General features: G+C 34.9%; 5 protein-coding genes across 5 annotated transcripts; 4 read left to right on the forward strand and 1 right to left on the reverse strand.

Annotated features, from left to right (window-relative positions):
• The first annotated feature begins 141 nt into the window (after positions 1–141).
• LOC149062871 (uncharacterized) lies at positions 142–1665 on the forward strand. The gene is made up of 4 exons (XM_089215432.1): positions 142–819; positions 881–934; positions 1221–1283; positions 1370–1665. Exons 1-4 carry the CDS (start codon positions 801–803, stop codon positions 1663–1665), a joined length of 432 nt encoding a protein of 143 aa, XP_089071558.1. The 5' UTR covers positions 142–800.
• A 2032-nt stretch (positions 1666–3697) lies between these two features.
• Positions 3698–4707, forward strand: LOC149062872 (uncharacterized). The gene has a single exon (XM_089218473.1). The coding sequence runs from the start codon at positions 3820–3822 to the stop codon at positions 4705–4707; it is 888 nt and encodes a 295-aa protein (XP_089074599.1). The 5' UTR covers positions 3698–3819.
• A 1291-nt stretch (positions 4708–5998) lies between these two features.
• LOC149062873 (uncharacterized) lies at positions 5999–7522 on the forward strand. Its single transcript, XM_089215433.1, is given in 8 exon segments — positions 5999–6196; positions 6362–6555; positions 6626–6676; positions 6738–6791; positions 6853–6923; positions 6925–7021; positions 7078–7140; positions 7227–7522. Coding segments are annotated over 8 exon segments (894 nt in total). The 5' UTR covers positions 5999–6128.
• Positions 7523–9554: 2032 nt separating this feature from the next.
• LOC149062874 (uncharacterized) lies at positions 9555–10564 on the forward strand. Its single transcript, XM_089218466.1, has one exon. It carries the CDS (start codon positions 9677–9679, stop codon positions 10562–10564), a length of 888 nt encoding a protein of 295 aa, XP_089074592.1. The 5' UTR covers positions 9555–9676.
• A 3161-nt stretch (positions 10565–13725) lies between these two features.
• On the reverse strand, positions 13726–16200 carry LOC149062875 (uncharacterized). Its single transcript, XM_089215924.1, has 2 exons — positions 15778–16200; positions 13726–14514 (listed from the first exon to the last, which is right to left on the reverse strand). The coding sequence occupies exons 1-2, from the start codon at positions 16198–16200 to the stop codon at positions 13891–13893; spliced, it is 1047 nt and encodes a 348-aa protein (XP_089072050.1). The 3' UTR covers positions 13726–13890.
• Positions 16201–23270: the final 7070 nt, after the last annotated feature.

Below are 23270 nucleotides of genomic sequence, written 5' to 3' on the forward strand. Positions count from 1 at the left end.
GATGGAGCTATGGGTGTATTTCTCGTATACCGAGCTGTGTCCAATATAACCCCCCCACTCATTTAATTTCAGGGAATAACAAGTTTATGCGCCTGCGTCGTACCGGATCACAATCATATCAATGTCCATTGATAAGAAATAAAGATGAGTCGCAAATTTAAAATTTTACTTTTTATTTGTTAAAAACTTGAAGTTCGAGTACTTCGTTAGTTCGGTATTTGAGTAGTTACGCACTTTAAGTATTCACAAATTCAAATATCAATACTTAATCATGCATCGGCGATGTTGTTTTTTTTGTCAGTCCTCAGCATTTAAAGTACCAGGCTTAATATTACACAAGTAAGTTATTGAAATGTAAATAATTAAACATAATAAAACATTAGATAAAATAGATTGTATAAATAATACACAATATAATATGGTTTTTGCATTGGGCTTCGCAATAGCTAATTAGCTATTACTATTACTATTACTATTACTTATTTACTTCATTTTAATTTTTAGTTTTCCAACGGACATAGAACTTCGGAAAATTTGGCTTACACGTTGTGGATATACCGAAAAAGAGTTTTTACCATATAATAAGTTATGTTCACTACATTTTGATGAAAATTCATACAAAAACACTAGATCAAAAAAGTTACTAAAAAAAAATGCACTTCCGACAAAATTTAAAAAAATTTCTAAATTCAATTTTAGTAAGATGAGTTATGAATGATTCAAATTTCTATTATAATAGATTAACATAAAATTGTTTTATTTTAACAGTTGAATGTGAGCAGTTTAGTTCAGATGTGGCTATGAACGTGTCTCATCAGAGTAAGAATAATTCAAATGTACCTATTTAAAAATAGATTAAAATAAAATTGTTTTATTTTAGCAGTTGAATGTGAGCAGTTTAGTTCAGATGTGGCTATGAACGTGTCTCATCAGAGTAAGAATAATTCAAATGTACCTATTTAAAAATAGATTAAAATAAAATTGTTTTATTTTAGCAGTTGAATGTGAGCAGTTTAGTTCAGATGTGGCTATGAACGTGTCTCATCAGAGTAAGTATGATTCAAATGTACCTATTTAATAATAGATTAAAATAAAATTGTTTTATTTTAGCAGTTGAATGTGAGCAGTTTAGTTCAGATGTGGCTATGAACGTGTCTCATCAGAGTAAGTATGATTCAAATTTATTTAATAATAGATTAAATAAAATTGTTTTATTTTAGCAGTTGAATGTGAACAGTCTACTTCAGAGATGGCTATGAACGTGTCTGTTGAGAACATTCTAGGTACCAATTATTTTTTTGAATTACTGTTAATCATATGGAATATGTTTTGTTTTATATATTATATTTATTTAAATTATTTATTTAAGAAACTCCAAAACGTTCCAAGAGGCTTTGTTATATTGGTGACATAGCAACTCCTGATTTGAGTACACCTAAACGGGCAAAACAACATTTCAATTTGGCAAAACTTAAAATATTGAAACAAAGAAGAAAAATAAAAACTCTACAACAGAGAGTGAAACGGCTTCAAAAAAAATTATCAACTTTATCTTCTTTGTTTCAACATTTGAAAAAACAAAATTTAATCAGTGAAGCAGCCCATGACACAATTTTGGTAACAAATATTAATAATACGTTCATTTTAAAATGTTTTTTGATATAGTTTTATATACTTATTAAAATAAGTGTTGAGATTTTTAAATGTAATTGTACATCTCATAAAATTGGTAAATTATGTGTTAATAGTAGTAATTAGTTAATTAATATTAATAATATGTTCATTTTAAAATGTGTTTTGATATAATTTTATATACTTAATAAAATAAATGTTGAGATTTTTAAATGTAATTGTACATCTCATAAAGTCGGTAAATTATGTGTTAATAGTAGTAATTAGTTAATTAATATTAATAATATGTTCATTTTAAAATGTGTTTTGATATAGTTTTATATACTTAATAAAATAAATGTTGAGATTTTTAAATGTAATTGTACATCTCATAAAGTCGGTAAATTATGTTTTAATAGTAGTAATTAGTAAATTAATATTAATACGTTCGTTTTAAAATGTGTTTTGATATAGTTATATATAATAAAATAAATTTTGAGATTTTTAAATGAAATTGTTTGTGAATTCCTTTTTTGTTGTTTGTTTTCATGTTTACATCAAGATTATATAATATAACCTGCATTTTTTTTTCATAGAATAATACTTCTGAGGCAATTAAAGATATATTAAATAGAGAATTAAAATCCCGAAATGCCAAATATTCACCAGCTATGCGAAGCTTTGCTCTTACTTTGCAATTTTATTCTGCTAAAGCATACATGTTTGTAAGGAAAACATTCAAAAATTTACTGCCTCATCCAACAACACTAAAATCGTGGTATTCAGTTGTCAATGGAGAACCTGGGTTTACCAAAGAAGCTTTTGAAGCAATACAGTCACGTGTAAGCCAATCATCTCAACCAGTGGTATGCAATATTTGTATAGACGAAATGGCTATAAAAAAACAAATTTCATATTTAAATGGTAAATTCTATGGAAAAGTGGACTTAGGTACTATGCTACCCACAGAAGATGATCAAGATAATGCCCAAGAGGCAACAAATGCTCTAGTTTTCTTGGCTGTTTGTATGAATGGCCATTGGAAAGTTCCACTTGGATATTTTCTTATCCATAGTTTTTGTGGAAGTGAAAGAGCTAATCTTTTAACTAAGTGTTTTGAATTGATGAAAGAAACAGGAGCAGTATGTCATTCAATTACATTTGATGGAGCCCCGAGCAATTTATCAATGTGTACTTCATTGGGCGCAAACTTCGATTACTTCTCTTCATCATTTAAGCCATGGTTTAACAATCCAACAACACCAGAACAAACAAATCCAATTTATCTCTTTTGGGACGCAGCCCATATGCTAAAACTAGTTCGCAACACTTTAGGTGAGAAACAAGTATTTTTAAATGGTAAAGGGGAAATAATTAGATGGAACCATATTGTTAAATTGCAAGAGCTACAAGATTGTAAAGGTTTGCATGCAGCCAATAAATTTAAAAAAAGTCATATACAATATCATGAAAATAAGATGAATGTGCGTTTGGCGGCACAAACTTTAAGTAAGAGTGTATCCTGTAGCTTATTATTCTGCGAAGAGTTAAAACTATTATCAGGAACAAAAGCAACTGCAGAATTTTGTGAAGTGTTAAACAATGTATTTGATTTAACTAATTGCCGAAACAAACTGGGAAAAGGAGATTATTATTGCCCAATTAATGACGAAAAGATTAAGTATATTGAAGATTTTTTGGATCATTTTGAAGAATATATTAAAGGCCTTAAATATTATGATATCAATAGTCAACAGCAAGGTATTCAAATATTAAAAAGCACACGCAAGACTGGATTTTTAGGCCTTATTATATGTCTTACTAATCTTTTAAAATTATTTTATGTAGTAAAACCCTATGGAATGTCATACCTGCTATCTTATAAAATTAGTCAGGACCATATAGAGGTATTTTTCAGTGCAATGCGAAGTCGTGGGGGGTCGTGCTGGTGCTGGAGGTAATTGTAAGCATATTGCAGCTGTCATTTATTATATAAATAATGAAGAGACACTGTCAAAAACTAATTCTGAACAGGAATGGGGAAAGCCTTCCAAGTCAGGAGAGGCAAAATATAAAAAAGGAAAAACTATCGATAATCTATTTCCTAGGAAACGTAAAAAGAATAACGGACCTGAAATCAACTCAATTAACCACGATTCTCTTGTAAAAAAGTATGATATTTTATCAATACCATGTATTTTGACTAATATGATAGAAAAAAAACAACAATGTGAAGCATTTATAGAAAGTAAAAAATGTTTAGATTTTATTATAAATGAAATAGAAAAGAATATGGACAAAAGCTTTATATGTGATGTGTTACACTTGCAAAACAGTAATTCTTTGATTTTTAACTCGGGCTATTGCTTTCCTTTAAACTACAATGAAAATGAATACTTTTTTACAAACATTATGGTTAATACTAAAAGAATAACACAAATATTTAATGAGACAAAAATACAATCTGAAAGTAATTTATGGGTCGAAATTAGAAATAATAGAATATCAGCTAGTCTTAAGGCTCATAAGATTAAATCGTGTAAAAATTTATCCATTCAAAGTCAAGATAAATTAGCCATATCTCTTTTAACTAATAAAGATTTAGGTTATCTAGGTAAAATTAACGTTGCTTATGGTAAAAAATTTGAAAACATAGCTTTAGATTTTTATTCTAAAAGTTTAAATGTTTCAGTAATTAAATGTGGAGTTATTATTCATTCTAAAAATACATGGCTTTGTGCTAGCCCTGATGGCATAGTTGTTGAACAAGGAAAATTAACCAAAGTTGTTGAAATAAAATGTCCCATTTCTTGTAAAGATAAACCATTTTTTGATTCTGTTAATAATATATTGAATGTGCCTTATTTAAAATATGAAAATAACAAAATTTGTCTTAAAGAAAATCACCAGTACTACACACAATGTCAAATTTTAATGTATTGTAGTGGTTTAGATAAATGTGACTTTTTGGTATACAATAAAATAGATCCAGTTATTTTTACTATTGACAAGAATGATATCTTCTTAAAAAGCATATTACTAAGATTAGAATATTTTTACTTCAATTTTTATTTACCAAAACTTATTAAGTCATAAATGTATTAAAAACATATTATGTATTGCATATTATATTGTTTTTTTGTGATTGTTATATCAGCACTCATACATTCATATACTGCAGGTTACAGTGGCGTATATAAGGGGGGGGCCTAGTGGGCTGCAGCCCCTCCCGAAATTACAGTCTTAACTGTTAACTATATTGTAGTCTCTAGGTGCTAGATAATTATTGTTAGTCGCTATATATATTATAGCCCACCCCAAAAATTATTTCTATATACGCTACTGGCAGGTTAAATAATATGTAACTAACTATAAAAGAAGGAATGCAATTTAGTAATATAGGTAATATCTTATATATTTCAATTTCAAAACACAAATACAAGTTTATTGAATATAATACAAATGTTCATTTTAAAGTAAAAAATTATTATCATTAAACAGTAATATGGGCCTAACACAAGCATAAACTTAATTTTAAAATGTCTTTAATTTTTTATAATTTTACCAGCTAATGTAGGTATAATATGGATTTTTCATTGATTTGTGTATAAGCATATTTTGTTTTGTTTATTGTTATAAAAAGTCTATAAAAACATAGTTAGCTAATACTAAGTATGAAAAGTACATACATTTATTACAAAAAATATTATTTTAATTTAAGAAGTTATTAAAAGTTACTTACCTATATGTAAATTTAAAAAAAATTTTATGATATACTAATATAGTAATATCATATATGTATTTTGTTACTCATTGTTAATTTAATTTATACTAAAATATTGTTATTAAAGAATATTAAAATTATGAATATAAATTATTTTTTTTGTTTTAAGTACTAAATGAATGCAAAGATAAATTATACAATATTATTATTATTCATTTATTATAGGACCTTTTAGATTAGTCAGTACACAACATATGTGTATTATGTCATCAATAGAAGAAATTAAATCTGAGGTGATTTTATTCAATATACCATAAGTTTTTAATCTAGCAAATACCCTTTCAATATGTATACGTACACTAGCTACATTATAAGTTTCAATCACCTCTTCTTCTGTGAACCGTCCATTATGAAGAAAAGGCGGCATTACTAAAATACTTTGTTTTTCATCACAAGGGACCTTGATACCCGGGAACCCTTTATCTGCTAACACTTCATCACCAGCTTAGATCATATACAATGGATGGAGCTATGGGTGTATTTCTCGTATACCGAGCTGTGTCCAATATAACCCCCCCACTCATTTAATTTCAGGGAATAACAAGTTTATGCGCCTGCGTCGTACCGGATCACAATCATATCAATGTCCATTGATAAGAAATAAAGATGAGTCGCAAATTTAAAATTTTACTTTTTATTTGTTAAAAACTTGAAGTTCGAGTACTTCGTTAGTTCGGTATTTGAGTAGTTACGCACTTTAAGTATTCACAAATTCAAATATCAATACTTAATCATGCATCGGCGATGTTGTTTTTTTTGTCAGTCCTCAGCATTTAAAGTACCAGGCTTAATATTACACAAGTAAGTTATTGAAATGTAAATAATTAAACATAATAAAACATTAGATAAAATAGATTGTATAAATAATACACAATATAATATGGTTTTTGCATTGGGCTTCGCAATAGCTAATTAGCTATTACTATTACTATTACTATTACTTATTTACTTCATTTTAATTTTTAGTTTTCCAACGGACATAGAACTTCGGAAAATTTGGCTTACACGTTGTGGATATACCGAAAAAGAGTTTTTACCATATAATAAGTTATGTTCACTACATTTTGATGAAAATTCATACAAAAACACTAGATCAAAAAAGTTACTAAAAAAAAATGCACTTCCGACAAAATTTAAAAAAATTTCTAAATTCAATTTTAGTAAGATGAGTTATGAATGATTCAAATTTCTATTATAATAGATTAACATAAAATTGTTTTATTTTAACAGTTGAATGTGAGCAGTTTAGTTCAGATGTGGCTATGAACGTGTCTCATCAGAGTAAGAATAATTCAAATGTACCTATTTAAAAATAGATTAAAATAAAATTGTTTTATTTTAGCAGTTGAATGTGAGCAGTTTAGTTCAGATGTGGCTATGAACGTGTCTCATCAGAGTAAGAATAATTCAAATGTACCTATTTAAAAATAGATTAAAATAAAATTGTTTTATTTTAGCAGTTGAATGTGAGCAGTTTAGTTCAGATGTGGCTATGAACGTGTCTCATCAGAGTAAGTATGATTCAAATGTACCTATTTAATAATAGATTAAAATAAAATTGTTTTATTTTAGCAGTTGAATGTGAGCAGTTTAGTTCAGATGTGGCTATGAACGTGTCTCATCAGAGTAAGTATGATTCAAATTTATTTAATAATAGATTAAATAAAATTGTTTTATTTTAGCAGTTGAATGTGAACAGTCTACTTCAGAGATGGCTATGAACGTGTCTGTTGAGAACATTCTAGGTACCAATTATTTTTTTGAATTACTGTTAATCATATGGAATATGTTTTGTTTTATATATTATATTTATTTAAATTATTTATTTAAGAAACTCCAAAACGTTCCAAGAGGCTTTGTTATATTGGTGACATAGCAACTCCTGATTTGAGTACACCTAAACGGGCAAAACAACATTTCAATTTGGCAAAACTTAAAATATTGAAACAAAGAAGAAAAATAAAAACTCTACAACAGAGAGTGAAACGGCTTCAAAAAAAATTATCAACTTTATCTTCTTTGTTTCAACATTTGAAAAAACAAAATTTAATCAGTGAAGCAGCCCATGACACAATTTTGGTAACAAATATTAATAATACGTTCATTTTAAAATGTTTTTTGATATAGTTTTATATACTTATTAAAATAAGTGTTGAGATTTTTAAATGTAATTGTACATCTCATAAAATTGGTAAATTATGTGTTAATAGTAGTAATTAGTTAATTAATATTAATAATATGTTCATTTTAAAATGTGTTTTGATATAATTTTATATACTTAATAAAATAAATGTTGAGATTTTTAAATGTAATTGTACATCTCATAAAGTCGGTAAATTATGTGTTAATAGTAGTAATTAGTTAATTAATATTAATAATATGTTCATTTTAAAATGTGTTTTGATATAGTTTTATATACTTAATAAAATAAATGTTGAGATTTTTAAATGTAATTGTACATCTCATAAAGTCGGTAAATTATGTTTTAATAGTAGTAATTAGTAAATTAATATTAATACGTTCGTTTTAAAATGTGTTTTGATATAGTTATATATAATAAAATAAATTTTGAGATTTTTAAATGAAATTGTTTGTGAATTCCTTTTTTGTTGTTTGTTTTCATGTTTACATCAAGATTATATAATATAACCTGCATTTTTTTTTCATAGAATAATACTTCTGAGGCAATTAAAGATATATTAAATAGAGAATTAAAATCCCGAAATGCCAAATATTCACCAGCTATGCGAAGCTTTGCTCTTACTTTGCAATTTTATTCTGCTAAAGCATACATGTTTGTAAGGAAAACATTCAAAAATTTACTGCCTCATCCAACAACACTAAAATCGTGGTATTCAGTTGTCAATGGAGAACCTGGGTTTACCAAAGAAGCTTTTGAAGCAATACAGTCACGTGTAAGCCAATCATCTCAACCAGTGGTATGCAATATTTGTATAGACGAAATGGCTATAAAAAAACAAATTTCATATTTAAATGGTAAATTCTATGGAAAAGTGGACTTAGGTACTATGCTACCCACAGAAGATGATCAAGATAATGCCCAAGAGGCAACAAATGCTCTAGTTTTCTTGGCTGTTTGTATGAATGGCCATTGGAAAGTTCCACTTGGATATTTTCTTATCCATAGTTTTTGTGGAAGTGAAAGAGCTAATCTTTTAACTAAGTGTTTTGAATTGATGAAAGAAACAGGAGCAGTATGTCATTCAATTACATTTGATGGAGCCCCGAGCAATTTATCAATGTGTACTTCATTGGGCGCAAACTTCGATTACTTCTCTTCATCATTTAAGCCATGGTTTAACAATCCAACAACACCAGAACAAACAAATCCAATTTATCTCTTTTGGGACGCAGCCCATATGCTAAAACTAGTTCGCAACACTTTAGGTGAGAAACAAGTATTTTTAAATGGTAAAGGGGAAATAATTAGATGGAACCATATTGTTAAATTGCAAGAGCTACAAGATTGTAAAGGTTTGCATGCAGCCAATAAATTTAAAAAAAGTCATATACAATATCATGAAAATAAGATGAATGTGCGTTTGGCGGCACAAACTTTAAGTAAGAGTGTATCCTGTAGCTTATTATTCTGCGAAGAGTTAAAACTATTATCAGGAACAAAAGCAACTGCAGAATTTTGTGAAGTGTTAAACAATGTATTTGATTTAACTAATTGCCGAAACAAACTGGGAAAAGGAGATTATTATTGCCCAATTAATGACGAAAAGATTAAGTATATTGAAGATTTTTTGGATCATTTTGAAGAATATATTAAAGGCCTTAAATATTATGATATCAATAGTCAACAGCAAGGTATTCAAATATTAAAAAGCACACGCAAGACTGGATTTTTAGGCCTTATTATATGTCTTACTAATCTTTTAAAATTATTTTATGTAGTAAAACCCTATGGAATGTCATACCTGCTATCTTATAAAATTAGTCAGGACCATATAGAGGTATTTTTCAGTGCAATGCGAAGTCGTGGGGGGTCGTGCTGGTGCTGGAGGTAATTGTAAGCATATTGCAGCTGTCATTTATTATATAAATAATGAAGAGACACTGTCAAAAACTAATTCTGAACAGGAATGGGGAAAGCCTTCCAAGTCAGGAGAGGCAAAATATAAAAAAGGAAAAACTATCGATAATCTATTTCCTAGGAAACGTAAAAAGAATAACGGACCTGAAATCAACTCAATTAACCACGATTCTCTTGTAAAAAAGTATGATATTTTATCAATACCATGTATTTTGACTAATATGATAGAAAAAAAACAACAATGTGAAGCATTTATAGAAAGTAAAAAATGTTTAGATTTTATTATAAATGAAATAGAAAAGAATATGGACAAAAGCTTTATATGTGATGTGTTACACTTGCAAAACAGTAATTCTTTGATTTTTAACTCGGGCTATTGCTTTCCTTTAAACTACAATGAAAATGAATACTTTTTTACAAACATTATGGTTAATACTAAAAGAATAACACAAATATTTAATGAGACAAAAATACAATCTGAAAGTAATTTATGGGTCGAAATTAGAAATAATAGAATATCAGCTAGTCTTAAGGCTCATAAGATTAAATCGTGTAAAAATTTATCCATTCAAAGTCAAGATAAATTAGCCATATCTCTTTTAACTAATAAAGATTTAGGTTATCTAGGTAAAATTAACGTTGCTTATGGTAAAAAATTTGAAAACATAGCTTTAGATTTTTATTCTAAAAGTTTAAATGTTTCAGTAATTAAATGTGGAGTTATTATTCATTCTAAAAATACATGGCTTTGTGCTAGCCCTGATGGCATAGTTGTTGAACAAGGAAAATTAACCAAAGTTGTTGAAATAAAATGTCCCATTTCTTGTAAAGATAAACCATTTTTTGATTCTGTTAATAATATATTGAATGTGCCTTATTTAAAATATGAAAATAACAAAATTTGTCTTAAAGAAAATCACCAGTACTACACACAATGTCAAATTTTAATGTATTGTAGTGGTTTAGATAAATGTGACTTTTTGGTATACAATAAAATAGATCCAGTTATTTTTACTATTGACAAGAATGATATCTTCTTAAAAAGCATATTACTAAGATTAGAATATTTTTACTTCAATTTTTATTTACCAAAACTTATTAAGTCATAAATGTATTAAAAACATATTATGTATTGCATATTATATTGTTTTTTTGTGATTGTTATATCAGCACTCATACATTCATATACTGCAGGTTACAGTGGCGTATATAAGGGGGGGGCCTAGTGGGCTGCAGCCCCTCCCGAAATTACAGTCTTAACTGTTAACTATATTGTAGTCTCTAGGTGCTAGATAATTATTGTTAGTCGCTATATATATTATAGCCCACCCCAAAAATTATTTCTATATACGCTACTGGCAGGTTAAATAATATGTAACTAACTATAAAAGAAGGAATGCAATTTAGTAATATAGGTAATATCTTATATATTTCAATTTCAAAACACAAATACAAGTTTATTGAATATAATACAAATGTTCATTTTAAAGTAAAAAATTATTATCATTAAACAGTAATATGGGCCTAACACAAGCATAAACTTAATTTTAAAATGTCTTTAATTTTTTATAATTTTACCAGCTAATGTAGGTATAATATGGATTTTTCATTGATTTGTGTATAAGCATATTTTGTTTTGTTTATTGTTATAAAAAGTCTATAAAAACATAGTTAGCTAATACTAAGTATGAAAAGTACATACATTTATTACAAAAAATATTATTTTAATTTAAGAAGTTATTAAAAGTTACTTACCTATATGTAAATTTAAAAAAAATTTTATGATATACTAATATAGTAATATCATATATGTATTTTGTTACTCATTGTTAATTTAATTTATACTAAAATATTGTTATTAAAGAATATTAAAATTATGAATATAAATTATTTTTTTTGTTTTAAGTACTAAATGAATGCAAAGATAAATTATACAATATTATTATTATTCATTTATTATAGGACCTTTTAGATTAGTCAGTACACAACATATGTGTATTATGTCATCAATAGAAGAAATTAAATCTGAGGTGATTTTATTCAATATACCATAAGTTTTTAATCTAGCAAATACCCTTTCAATATGTATACGTACACTAGCTACATTATAAGTTTCAATCACCTCTTCTTCTGTGAACCGTCCATTATGAAGAAAAGGCGGCATTACTAAAATACTTTGTTTTTCATCACAAGGGACCTTGATACCCGGGAACCCTTTATCTGCTAACACTTCATCACCAGCTTAGATCATATACAATGGATGGAGCTATGGGTGTATTTCTCGTATACCGAGCTGTGTCCAATATAACCCCCCCACTCATTTAATTTCAGGGAATAACAAGTTTATGCGCCTGCGTCGTACCGGATCACAATCATATCAATGTCCATTGATAAGAAATAAAGATGAGTCGCAAATTTAAAATTTTACTTTTTATTTGTTAAAAACTTGAAGTTCGAGTACTTCGTTACCTGTTTGGCCGTAGCACGGTTGTGGGGGCGCCGCTTGTTGCTCTCTTAAGCTGCGTACACACGTTCAGTCTTCAGTTCAAACTTAACTTAAAGTAAGTGTGTTCAGGTAAGTCGGAGCTCATGATTCACTACACACGATTCGTATCGTTGATCAGTTAGATGTGGCGACTTCATGATGTCCGACGATTTGTGTTTAATTTCGACTGCTATTGCGTGCTATACAAAGTTGAAGTATGAACCAAACAAGTCAAACAAGCGCTCAAAATGGGTAAAAAATTGGTTGCAAAAACGAAGCACTTACTCTCATGTAAATTTATTAAACGATTTACGCCTAGAACCAGATGACTGGCGAAACTATTTGCGTATGGACGAGGACACATACATCGAACTTTTAAATTTGGTAACACCACTTATAAAAAAACAGGATACTGTAATGAGAACGGCTATCACTCCACACGAGAGGCTGTCAACAACTTTGCGATTTTTGGCGACTGGAAGAAGTATGCAAGATTTAAAGTACTCTGTAGCTATATCTCCTCAATCACTTGGACAGATAATACCTGAAACCTGTACTGCTATTTGTAAAGTTCTATGGAAAGATTATTTAAAAGTAAATTAGTATTTTTATTTTCATATAATTATTTATATCATTGTCGATCTAGTTGTTGAATGTAATATTAATTTTTTTCGTTTTTAACGTTATGTAGTTTCCAAATTCAGAAGATGAATGGAAAGAAATTTCAAGAAAGTTCGAGACAAAATGGAATTTTCCTCACTGTTTGGGAGCAGTTGATGGTAAACATGTATCCATAGCTTGTCCTCCCAAAAGTGGTTCGTTTTATTACAACTATAAGGGATTCTTTAGTTTAGTTTTAATGGCGATTGTAAACGCCAACTACGAATTTATATTATGTGATTTCGGGACTAATGGCCGTTTCTCAGATGGAGGTGTTATTGAAAATACAAATTTTTATAATAAGCTTAAAAATAACACATTAAATATTCCATCTCCGTGTGAATTTCAAGGAAGTAAAAATAATTTACCTTATGTTTTTATTGGTGATGAGGCTTTTTCATTAAAGCCAAATTTTTTAAAACCGTACAATCAAAAGGAACTAAATTATGAACGTAAAGTATTCAACTACCGGCTATCGAGAGCTCGAAATGTAGTAGAAAATGCCTTTGGGATTTTATCTGCACGATTTCGCATTTTTCATACTCCTATTAACATGAAATTAGAAAATATTGAAAGAGCAGTGTTAGCTTGTTGCACACTTCATAATTTTTTACGAAGAAATTGTAAAGATTCGTTTATGTTGTCCAATGATAAATAATGACAATTCTGGAAATATAAATATAGATAAAGAGGGACTTATTTTAACGAATTTACAACGTGGACATAACCGTCATGCTGGAGAAGAATCCAAGGAAGTACGTGAAATATTTTTGAAGTATTTCAATGAAGAAGGGTGTCTTGCATGGCAACATAATCGCGTAACAGCAGGCAAGGATTAATAAATTAGGTACCTAACTACTAATCTCACTATTTAAAACAATGTTTTAGAAAAAACAACAATACCGAATAATTTAAAACTAAAAATTTACAATAACATATAAAAAAAATTCAACCTTTTAAAATTAAATTTTATTAAAAGCAACTTAACAGAGTAACTATTAGTTAAAAAGTTTAAATTTCAATAACGTTTGAAAAACAACTTATCTTAATTTACTTATTTAACGTATTTTGGTATAAAAACAACAAAACATTTACTTTTTATGATTAAAAAAAAATTAACTTCCATATTAAAATTAAAAAAACATTAACTATCATATTAAAATTGAAAAAAAAAACATTAACTTTCGTAAAAATTGATTTCAAAGTAAATAAAAACCGTTATGACTTCAGACTTGAAAAGTTTATACCTTTTAAAATACATAAAAACTGATAAGTGCAATACACTTCAATTTATTTAAAATACAAGAACTCGCCTACATCATTTCCTGGTGTTTCTTGTCCGTTTTTGTATGGTTGATTTTCATCAATTAGATTTGAAATTGAAAATAAGCGCGATTGTGCGGGCTGTAGATTTTGATAGACGTGCTCAACATTTTGTTCAGTACCTTGAAAAAACAATGGCGATGATGTACCTGGGATATTATGTATGGATTTGTCAGTAATTGAGTTGTTGACTGCTGAATTTGGAGAATTTTGATCTGGTATTTGCGGAATTTCAATACGTGCATATCTATTTAAAGTGCCCAACTGGGCTTCGAACAAGGCATCATAAATTATTTTTTCTGCATAAATCCTCATCATAGGGTCTAAAGTTCGTAATTTTCTTGCAATATTTTTACCAGTAACATCATGGGCATCTTCAGGATTTGAAAACTTAAGTTTCTCTCCAACTAAAGTTAACACTTCATCAGCCTTGTTATTCATCTCTTGTGAATGATTTTTTCTTTTACGATTGTTATTTTTGGTCAATGAGCTATTAGTTATAGGACATGGAGAAACAGGATTAGATATTTGTAAATTTGTTATTGTGTTAAAAAAAAATTTCTTATACTTTTGGCGAATTTTTGTTATTACCTACTTGTTTATTTATTTTAACACTTTTCAAAAAATATCAACATTATACTACATTCTCCATACAAAACACTTATTTTATTTTATTTTTATATCTTGTTTGCAAAAAATATTTACTTTGTTAAATGGTCACACCGAATATTATTTATCTACATTATTATTTTATGTACGTATTGTTACATTTATTATAAATTCAGGATTTCTATTATGATTTTAATTGTATTTAGTATTTATTTATAGTAGCTAGTTATAGTATATATATTTTTTGTTTATAATTAAGATTTAAATTATTCTAATTTAATTATTATTTGTATAATAATATTACATGCCTGTACGTATTATTATATTATAGTTATACTATACATTGTATTTGTTAATGATTAATAACAATACTCGTATCTTTTTTTTTAATTATCTATCAAAGAAGTTAAAACGTTAAAAACGTATTAATAAATGAAACATTTTTATTTTAAGCTTTCTTTTTTGTTTTTATTATTTATAAATTATAAAATATAATTTCAGTATGTTGAAGAAAAGGAAATTATCTTATTTGTTTTATACTTGTGTCGTATTTGTACTATTCCCCATTGATCTATTAAAATAATCATTAAATTCTAAAAATAAATATGTTGGTAATGATAACTAGAGTTCGTAATAGAATATTGTAAACAATTAGATTATACGTTTATATTTAATAATATTTTAAATAATCAAAATCCAAAATTGTTGATACTATAACTAAAAATAAATTCTTTCTATCTAGGTAATATTGTAATATTGTTTTAACTATATACAGTAGGGTCTCGATTATCCGAACACAGGCTAATCCGAAAGACGCGGTAATCCGAACGGGCTTGAGAATTATCTTATCGCCATACTACATAATATGTACATATTATGTATGTATTTATAAATAATATTTTCCGGTAATAAAGTTTTTCAATTATGTGGGACAAGGCTACCAATTCATAACGGGAACCAATGTACAAAAAAAAATCAATATTTTAAATGGTAAAGTTCATAATTAATATTAATATTTTTATGTATTCAATGTCTTTTGAAATAACGAGTTTTTACACGATTAATACAAATAAAAATAAAATTTCATTTTGTAAATAAAAATAAAATTGATGTTTTTTTTTTTAAGCCATAGGTAATCCGAACAAATCGCTAATCCGAACGACCCCTTTCCCCAATCTCGTTCGGATTATCGAGACCTTACTGTACTATACAAGTAATAAGTATATGAGTTCTTAATATATTTACCTGACTAAGAGTATCAATGAATTCTGGACAGTCACTACCGATGCTCGATCTTGGCATTTCGTGGTCCTTAAGAAACATCAATGAGTCAAAATACCATAAGTTGGGCTTGTAGATATCATCTGTACCAGCGCCCGATTTCATTGATGCGACTACTTTCTTATACTCCTTGCGGAAGCAACTGCGTAATGAATTAATTTTTTTTGCCACGTCTTGTCTGTTCGAGTTTGGGTTTATCTCTTTTAGTTTGACGAGTAATACATCATATGCATCGTTTTTTTTATTTTTGTCACTATATTCTGATGTCTTCACTTTCCATAAACATGGGTTTTCTCGGTATAGTTCAATAAATTCGCTCAGGATCTTTTGTGGCCAATTTCGAGAGTCCATACTATTATTATAATTTAAAATACTGAAGATAATCATTTACAATAGTTTTATAATTATTTATAATTATTATATCTGTACTTACTCTTCCGATATAATACCTTAATTATATTATTAATAATAGTTGATATACGATGAATAATATCTGAAAAGTTGAGTTTCATAAAATTTTCAATATATTATTAATTTATATATGCACGTGGTCGTTCGCGCCAATTCAAAAAATCAAGAACAACCAGTTCAGTTCATGCCGCGCCCAGGACTGAACGAGCCTTCAGTTTTTGCATACATACGTTAGGACTTGCCTGAACGGCCAGGCCTGTTCAGTCAAGTTTTACACAAAAACTGAACGTGTGTACGCAGCTTTAAATACCTCGGTGCGGTCCTCCCACCCCCGTGTGTAGGCGGCCCACAACACCGGATCCCGCTGCAGCTGCGCCGTTGACATCCGCCGTACCCGTGCCGCCGTGGTGGTGTTGGTCGCCTCCTCCATGCTGGCCGCCTTCAGTAGTTGCTGGCTACGTTCCAGCAACTCGGCCGCTTGTTGGATGGCGGTTGGCGGTGTGGTCGGCCGTTGTTGGTCCATGGTAGGGCTGTTGTTCCGACTAAAATTTGTTAGATTTAGTTATGGGTTTGTTGGTGGGTGGGGTGGTGTAGGGTGGGGTTATGCTGTGATCGTCGCCCGTTTGAGACAGGACACGTGGATTTTGCGTGCGGGTTGTTGGTCCGTGAGGAACACGCCTTTGCCCACGCGTCTGTGTAACTTCACTGGTCCCCACCATTTCGGTGCGAAGCCGGCGTGAAATTTTTTGTGCGCGCTCGACAGGTGGTGTGCTTTGTAGTACACCATGTCACCTGTTCGGTATTTTGTGTCCGTCTGGCCCCCTGTTACAGGTGGTACGTCCAGTACGGCACTTTCCCGTTTCGCGTTTCCCTATCTGTGTGCTCTATCTGGTTGTCCGCTGTCCGAGACAGTGCCCAGTCCCCGGGTCGCTTGCCCTCTCTGCCGAGGACAAGTACCGACGGTGGGTATCCTGTCTGGTCGTTGCGTCTATTCCTGATAGAGAACAGTATGGGGGCTAACTTGGTGTCCCAGGTGTTGTGGTTCCCGTCGACGAGTAGCGCGCGTAGACCTTTTTTTATTTCCTGGTTGCGGCGCTCGACTGGGTTGGCCCTCGGATGATATACCGGAGTTGTTCAGCCCTCGGCTCCCCATCGTTCGATTGCTTTGCACATGTCATTCGATACGAACTGCGGGCCGTTGTCGCTTAAACACACACGGGGGTATCCGAAACGTGAAAAGAATTCTCTTTCAAGCGTTTCGGTTATTGTCTTTGTAGTGGCTGTTCCGAGCGGGTATGCTTCGGTCCATCTACTAAACAAATCCGTGGCAACCAGTAAATATTGTTTTCCCCTACTCGTACGCGGGTAGGGGCCCATGAGATCTATGCTGATTACCTCCCAGGGGTGTCGCGGTGTTCTGGCGGAGATCGGGTCATCTGCGCGCGCGTTCAGTGGTTTTGTACACGCGCAAATGTGGCACGACTTGACATACAGTCGGACGTCGTTTTTTTGGCCGTTCCAAAAAAAACGCTGTCTTACCGCCCTGTATGTTTCTTTCCAACCTGGGTGGTTTGCGAGGACGTGGTTGTGGTATATCCAAATCACCTTCTGTGCTTTGTCGTTTGGTACGACTACGGGTGTGTGTTCGCCCAGCTTTTTCCGCAGAAGGCCGTCGGTAAAAATGTATTGGCTATTCTTTCTCGTGGCGTTTCTGGTGCTGTGCGCCGGCTCGTCCGGTGTCCCGTTATCCACTATGTCACGTGTTTTGGGGTCGTTGGCCTGCCAAGTTGCGAGCATAGTGTGTGTGATGGTGTGGTCGTTGTTTGGTTTGTCCGGGTCCGTAGTGGCGAACAGATTGTCGGCCGGTGCGCTAGTAGTGGTGTTGTCTGGTGGTGTGGGTGCCCCTACTAGTCGCTCCTCGAGGTGTTCCTCGTCTACCGGTGGCCCGGGTGCCGGGTTCCGTGATAGCATATCCGGCGCCTCGTTTTGCACGCCGGGTACATGCGTGGTGTGGTAGTCCAGGTTAGCCAGTTGTAGTGCCCACCTGGTTAACTTGGAGTTTGTGTTCTTTGCTCGGTGGAGCCACGTTAGTGCTGCGTTGTCCGTGTAAAGATCAAAACGGCGAGCTTCCAAATATGTTCTGAATTTGTCGATTGCCCAAATTATCGCGAGACGCTCGCGTTCAACCGCGGCGTACCGTTTCTGTGTGTCACTAAACTTCCTGCTTGCGTAGGCGATTATCCGTCTTTCGTCCGGTCTGTCACCCCGTTGGAAAAGGACGGCACCTGCTCCTATTTCGCTAGCATCCGTTTGTAGGCAGAACGGTTTTCCGTAATCCGGTGTCGACAGTTTTGGCGAGTCGTACAAGGCGCGTTTTATTGTATCGAATGCCGCCTGTTCGGTCTCGCTCCATGACCATTTGGTACCCTGTTTGAGCCGGTCTGTTAGTGGCGCTACGGTGTCCGCGTAGTTGTCGACAAATTGGCTGTACCAGTTGCAGACGCCCAGGAACTTCCGTAGGTCCCTAACTTTGGTTGGTGTTGGGAACCGCATGATGCCTTCTAGTTTCTCCGGTTGTTTGTCTATGCCGTCGGAGGTGACTAAGTGTCCGAGAAATGATATTTCGGTTGATCCGAAACTGCATTATTCGGTGTTGCATGTTAACCCGTGTCTCTGTAGACGTTCCAGAACTTTGTCCAAGTGGCACTGGTGTTCGTCCGTAGTGTTTGAAAACACCACTATATCATCAAGATATACGCGGACGAACTCATCCAGGTACCCTCTCAGTACTTCGTTCATTAAACGTACAAAGGTCATGGGGCTGTTCTTAAGGCCAAAGGGAAGGACTCGGAATTGATACAGACCCCGACGCGTCCGGAATGCCGTGTATTTTCGAGCGTTTTGGTTAAGTGGTACTTGCCAGTATCCCGACTTGAGGTCCAAAATGCTAAATATTTTTGCGCCTCGCATTTGACGTATCAACGTATTGAGGTCCGGCATTGGGTAAGCGTCGGACTCAGTGACGTCATTGAGTCGTCTGTAGTCGATGCACAGTCGGGGCGATCCGTCTTTCTTTTTTGCTAAGACGACGGGTGCGGCCCATGGTGATGTGCTTTGCTCCACAAGTCCCTGTTGTTCCATATCCTGTACCATGGTGTCGATTGTGGCCTGTTTTGCCTGCGGGTAGGGATATGGTTTGAGCGCTATCGGTGTTTGGTTCTTCAGGAGTATGTCGTGTTCGATTAATCTGGTGCGACCCACGTTGCCGCTGAAAACGTCCGGGTAGTTGCGAATTACTTCGGTTATTTTCGCGCGCGTGTGTATGTCACCATGTATTACCAAATTATCGATGTCTGGTGTAGGGTGGTGGTGGCTATTTATCGTGCTCGTTGTGTAGTCCCAGGTGACTTCGTTGTGTACGAGGAAGTCGTGTCCTAGGAGCATGTCGCAGTATAGGTTGTCCAGAATGGCTGCAGTGAAAGTGACCGTTAGGTCTCCGATCCTGGCTACGAATGTGGCGGTACCACTTGTCATTGTGGTGTGTCCGTCCGCCATTCGTACGTGTGTGGATTGTCCGTGGTGTGGTGTGCCAAATGTGTGTGCAATGTTCGGGCTTACATATGACTTTGGTGCTTGTGAATCGAGTAACGCTGTTACGAAGCCTGACCTAAATTCGAGCTCGACCGCGGGGGTCGGAATTTTGTCGGGGCATGTTCGTTTTTCGTTCCTCGTCGTTGGTTGTGTACTGTAGCGGGGCAACTGGTTCTGAACCGCGTTTCCGGTGCTCTGGTGAGCGGTTTGCACCGCCATTATCAGAGCGTCCGTTTCGGTTGCCTCTGTGCTACTTGTATGTTCCAACGGTGCACGCGTGAATTTCATAGTAGTGGTCTGTGTGTTTGTGTGTGGTGATGACGACCTACTACTTAATGAAATTTTGTGTGTGTGGGCGGGTGATATATCTGATGACGCCGAGCTTGTTGATGCGCGTTTGACAGTTATATCCCCGTCCGTAATGCCGAGTGTTGCTGGTGGTGGCGTTGTTGCGTGTGTGTGTGTGTGTGTGAGACGGCGGCGCGGACAAATGTCCGCCGACTCAGTTGCCGTTTCCCGACGCCGGTGTGTACCCGGGGCAGTCACTGTTCCAGTGAGGCCCTCCGCAGTATTTGCACGGGTTGGGCGGTTGTGGTTTTCCAGCTGTACCGTCCCGTGCTCGCTGTTGGTAGGTCGGCCGTGTTGCACGGGCTTGTCCGATCTTTTTATATTCCGGTTTCGGTTGCGGTCGAGATAGCGGTGGTGGTGGTGTCTGTTCCGGTGTGTAATCCAGGATGCCAGCGATCCGGCGAAGGTCGGCGAATGTCGCTGGTCTTTGCAGCCGTATGTGGGTGCGGTATTCGTCTCGCGTTAATCCGGTTATCGTACTGACTAGCTGTGGTTCAGGTAGCCTGGTGTTGATGCGGCGCGCGAGTTGATTTTTTTTAATCACGAATTCCGTCAGCGACTGCGTAGACGTTTGTCTAACCGATACTATCTCGGCCCGCAGTCGAGATTGTATGTCCGCGTTGTCGAACTTTTCTAAAAATTCGGCGCGGAACTCATCCCAGGTGAGGTCCAGTAACCTGATGGTGTCCCACCATGTACTGGCTGCGCCCTTTAACTGCGGTTCAATAATGTTTGTCCAGCCCGACCTATCTATACGTGACTGGTATAGTATCGATTCCGCCTTATGTGCCCGTGGAACTCTGGCAGTGAAAATCTCGCTGTACGTACGTCGTCGTACGGTATCAGTATAGACTGCTGCGGTTCATATGTGTGGGTTGGTGTTGGAGCATTGTGATGACACGACGTGTTTTCAAATCGTACTGACCGGTCGGGTGCGTGTTCGGGTCGTTGGTAATCCGTGGCACGTGATTCGCGTGTCGCGGTGTAACTTGATCCGTGGTCCGTGGTGGTCGACGTGTTTGTGTGTGTGTGTGTGCCCGCGCGAGTGTTATCGGTCGCCGATGTTTCCGGCCTTCTCCGGTGTTGTCCAGATAACATCGTGCTGTGGAGGCGGGACGGTGATGGTACCTCCGGTTGTCGTTCCGGTGTTTGTTGAGACATGCCCATCTCCAGACGTCGCATCGTCTCTGCTATGCGACGCTGGTCGTCACCAAAACGCATCATGCAGCTCTCGAGCATGGCCAGTCGCGACTCCAAACTGTCTGCACGCGTCGGTGTCGTTGTCGGTTGCTGCGCCTCCTGCAGTATGCCGCGGGCCCGCCTTATCAGGTCCGTGGCTTGTTGGTTGTTTTGTGTGGGCGGCGGGTTGGTGATGTTCTGCGGCTGGTGGTTGTCCGTGTGGTCGTCCGCTGTGTTCTCGGTTGGTCCGGCGTGGTGCGTGTGACTCGTGTCCGAGTCACTTGCGGCCGACCTCATGGTCTCCATCGGCTGAAACCGGATGGAGTTGGCCTGCAGATCCATGTCCGCGAAATGCTGGGTCAGCCGGATTTCGAGGGCGTCTTTCGCGCCCCCTTCCGGTAGCCCGCGCTGTTTACATTCGTAGCGGAGCTCCGCAACGGTCAATTCGTTTATGTATTTTCCCGACATCTCGTCCGGCTGTGTTTCCGGTGTTGTTGATGGGGAAAATAGTAAACACACTATACAGCGATTGTTGTTGTTGTTGTGCTGTTGACCGCTTATCGGTGCTATTTCCGTCCGAATGTAGGTCAGTGGGTCTGTTGTCGTTGTGCGCGCCGGGGTGATTACACTAACCGGTTTTCGCAGCGTATGTCGCGGTTGCGCGTGTGTGCGCTGTCCGGTCGACTATCGCGACTACGAATGCGGCGGCAGTTATTTGTATCTCCGTCCCGGGTGATCGCGGATGACGTTGCGGGTGGTGGTGCTTGGCGGTGGTTGTGTGACTTTGTCGTGCTCTAGCGTTCCTACCTATCCTACTCCGTGTGTTTGCGGTGTCGCGCGCGCTGAGATCGGTGCGTCCGTAAGTCGGGCGGCGTGGTCGGTCGGTCGTTACGTGCTTTGTGGTTATGTTACGTAACGCCGGGTTTTTCCGTTACCGCCTGCAAACCACGTCGTATGGGTTCGGGGATTTTTCCGTGAGTTGCACAACGGGAAATGTAATGATGGTGGTAGTATGGGGTAAGTTAAGATAAACAGTGTTTACTTACCGGTGATTCCTGTACGGGGAGCCAATTTTGTGGCGGTCCTGGACGGATCCCACAAAGGTGAGCGTGATGGTAGTTAAACAACAAAAAAAAATTAAGCACACGTTGTATTGGTCGCAGAGGTGCGATGCGTAGTTTTATTTTTTTACAAAAAAAAACTACTACGACAAACAAAAGGATGAATGCGCGATAACAAAAAAAAACACAATGTATGGTTTGGTGAGGTGTGTGCGACACGGCGAGGACGGCAGGTGCGTGGTGTGCGTGTCACTCTTAGCGCGGTCGTAGAACTGAACTTGCTACAAGCCGGTTCGCGGTACCGGCGGTCGACATCTCCAGGCGCGCTTATCGCGTGTCGGTGTCGACCGCCGTCGATTGGCGGTTGACAGAGAGAATAGACGGCGCGGATTTCTGCGCACAGGCCGTTTGAATTCAAACGGCTATTACGCGGGACCGCGTCAGGTTAAACGACAGTAGTTTTTCAGAAAATTATGATACAGATGACCCAGATTTTGATATTGGCAACACAACTCCAGAGTAAGTATTTTTATTATTATAATTATAACATAAAAATAAGATGAAGGAAATCGTATTATTTTATAGTCTCGTATATATTATATAAGCCTATTTTGTATTACAAAACTATCATGCATAATAAAGGTATTTATTATTTATAATAAATTATTTTATTATCTGTATTACAGTGATGATATGAATGATCATCCAGTCAATTCAGATGATACATTAGATCAAAATACAAATACCATTCTTGCAGACAATATTTTTGATGGGTAAATTGAATATTTTCATGTGTTTTATTTTACATAAAAAATGTAATGTTAATGTGTTACTGTTTTATAGATGTAATGATGACAATTTGACTAC

This window comes from Diuraphis noxia, unplaced genomic scaffold, assembly GCF_037042655.1.
Source record: "Diuraphis noxia isolate RWA-SAM2 unplaced genomic scaffold, SU_Dnox_SAM2 contig0001, whole genome shotgun sequence".
Lineage (NCBI taxonomy): Eukaryota > Metazoa > Arthropoda > Insecta > Hemiptera > Aphididae > Diuraphis > Diuraphis noxia.

Bases quoted from the DNA above. Each gene is read 5' to 3' on its own strand.
- LOC149062871 (XM_089215432.1), top strand. The intron at 935-1,220 runs GTAAGAATAATT...GTTTTATTTTAG, and splicing joins TATGAACGTGTCTCATCAGA to CAGTTGAATGTGAACAGTCT. The intron at 1,284-1,369 runs GTACCAATTATT...TATTTATTTAAG, and splicing joins GTCTGTTGAGAACATTCTAG to AAACTCCAAAACGTTCCAAG.
- LOC149062872 (XM_089218473.1), top strand. From the start codon at position 3,820: ATGATAGAAAAAAAACAACAATGTGAAGCATTTATAGAAAGTAAAAAA.
- LOC149062874 (XM_089218466.1), top strand. From the start codon at position 9,677: ATGATAGAAAAAAAACAACAATGTGAAGCATTTATAGAAAGTAAAAAA.
- LOC149062875 (XM_089215924.1), bottom strand. From the start codon at position 16,200: ATGATTATCTTCAGTATTTTAAATTATAATAATAGTATGGACTCTCGA. The intron at 14,515-15,777 runs GTAAATATATTA...ATAAACAAGTAG, and splicing joins TCATTGATACTCTTAGTCAG to GTAATAACAAAAATTCGCCA.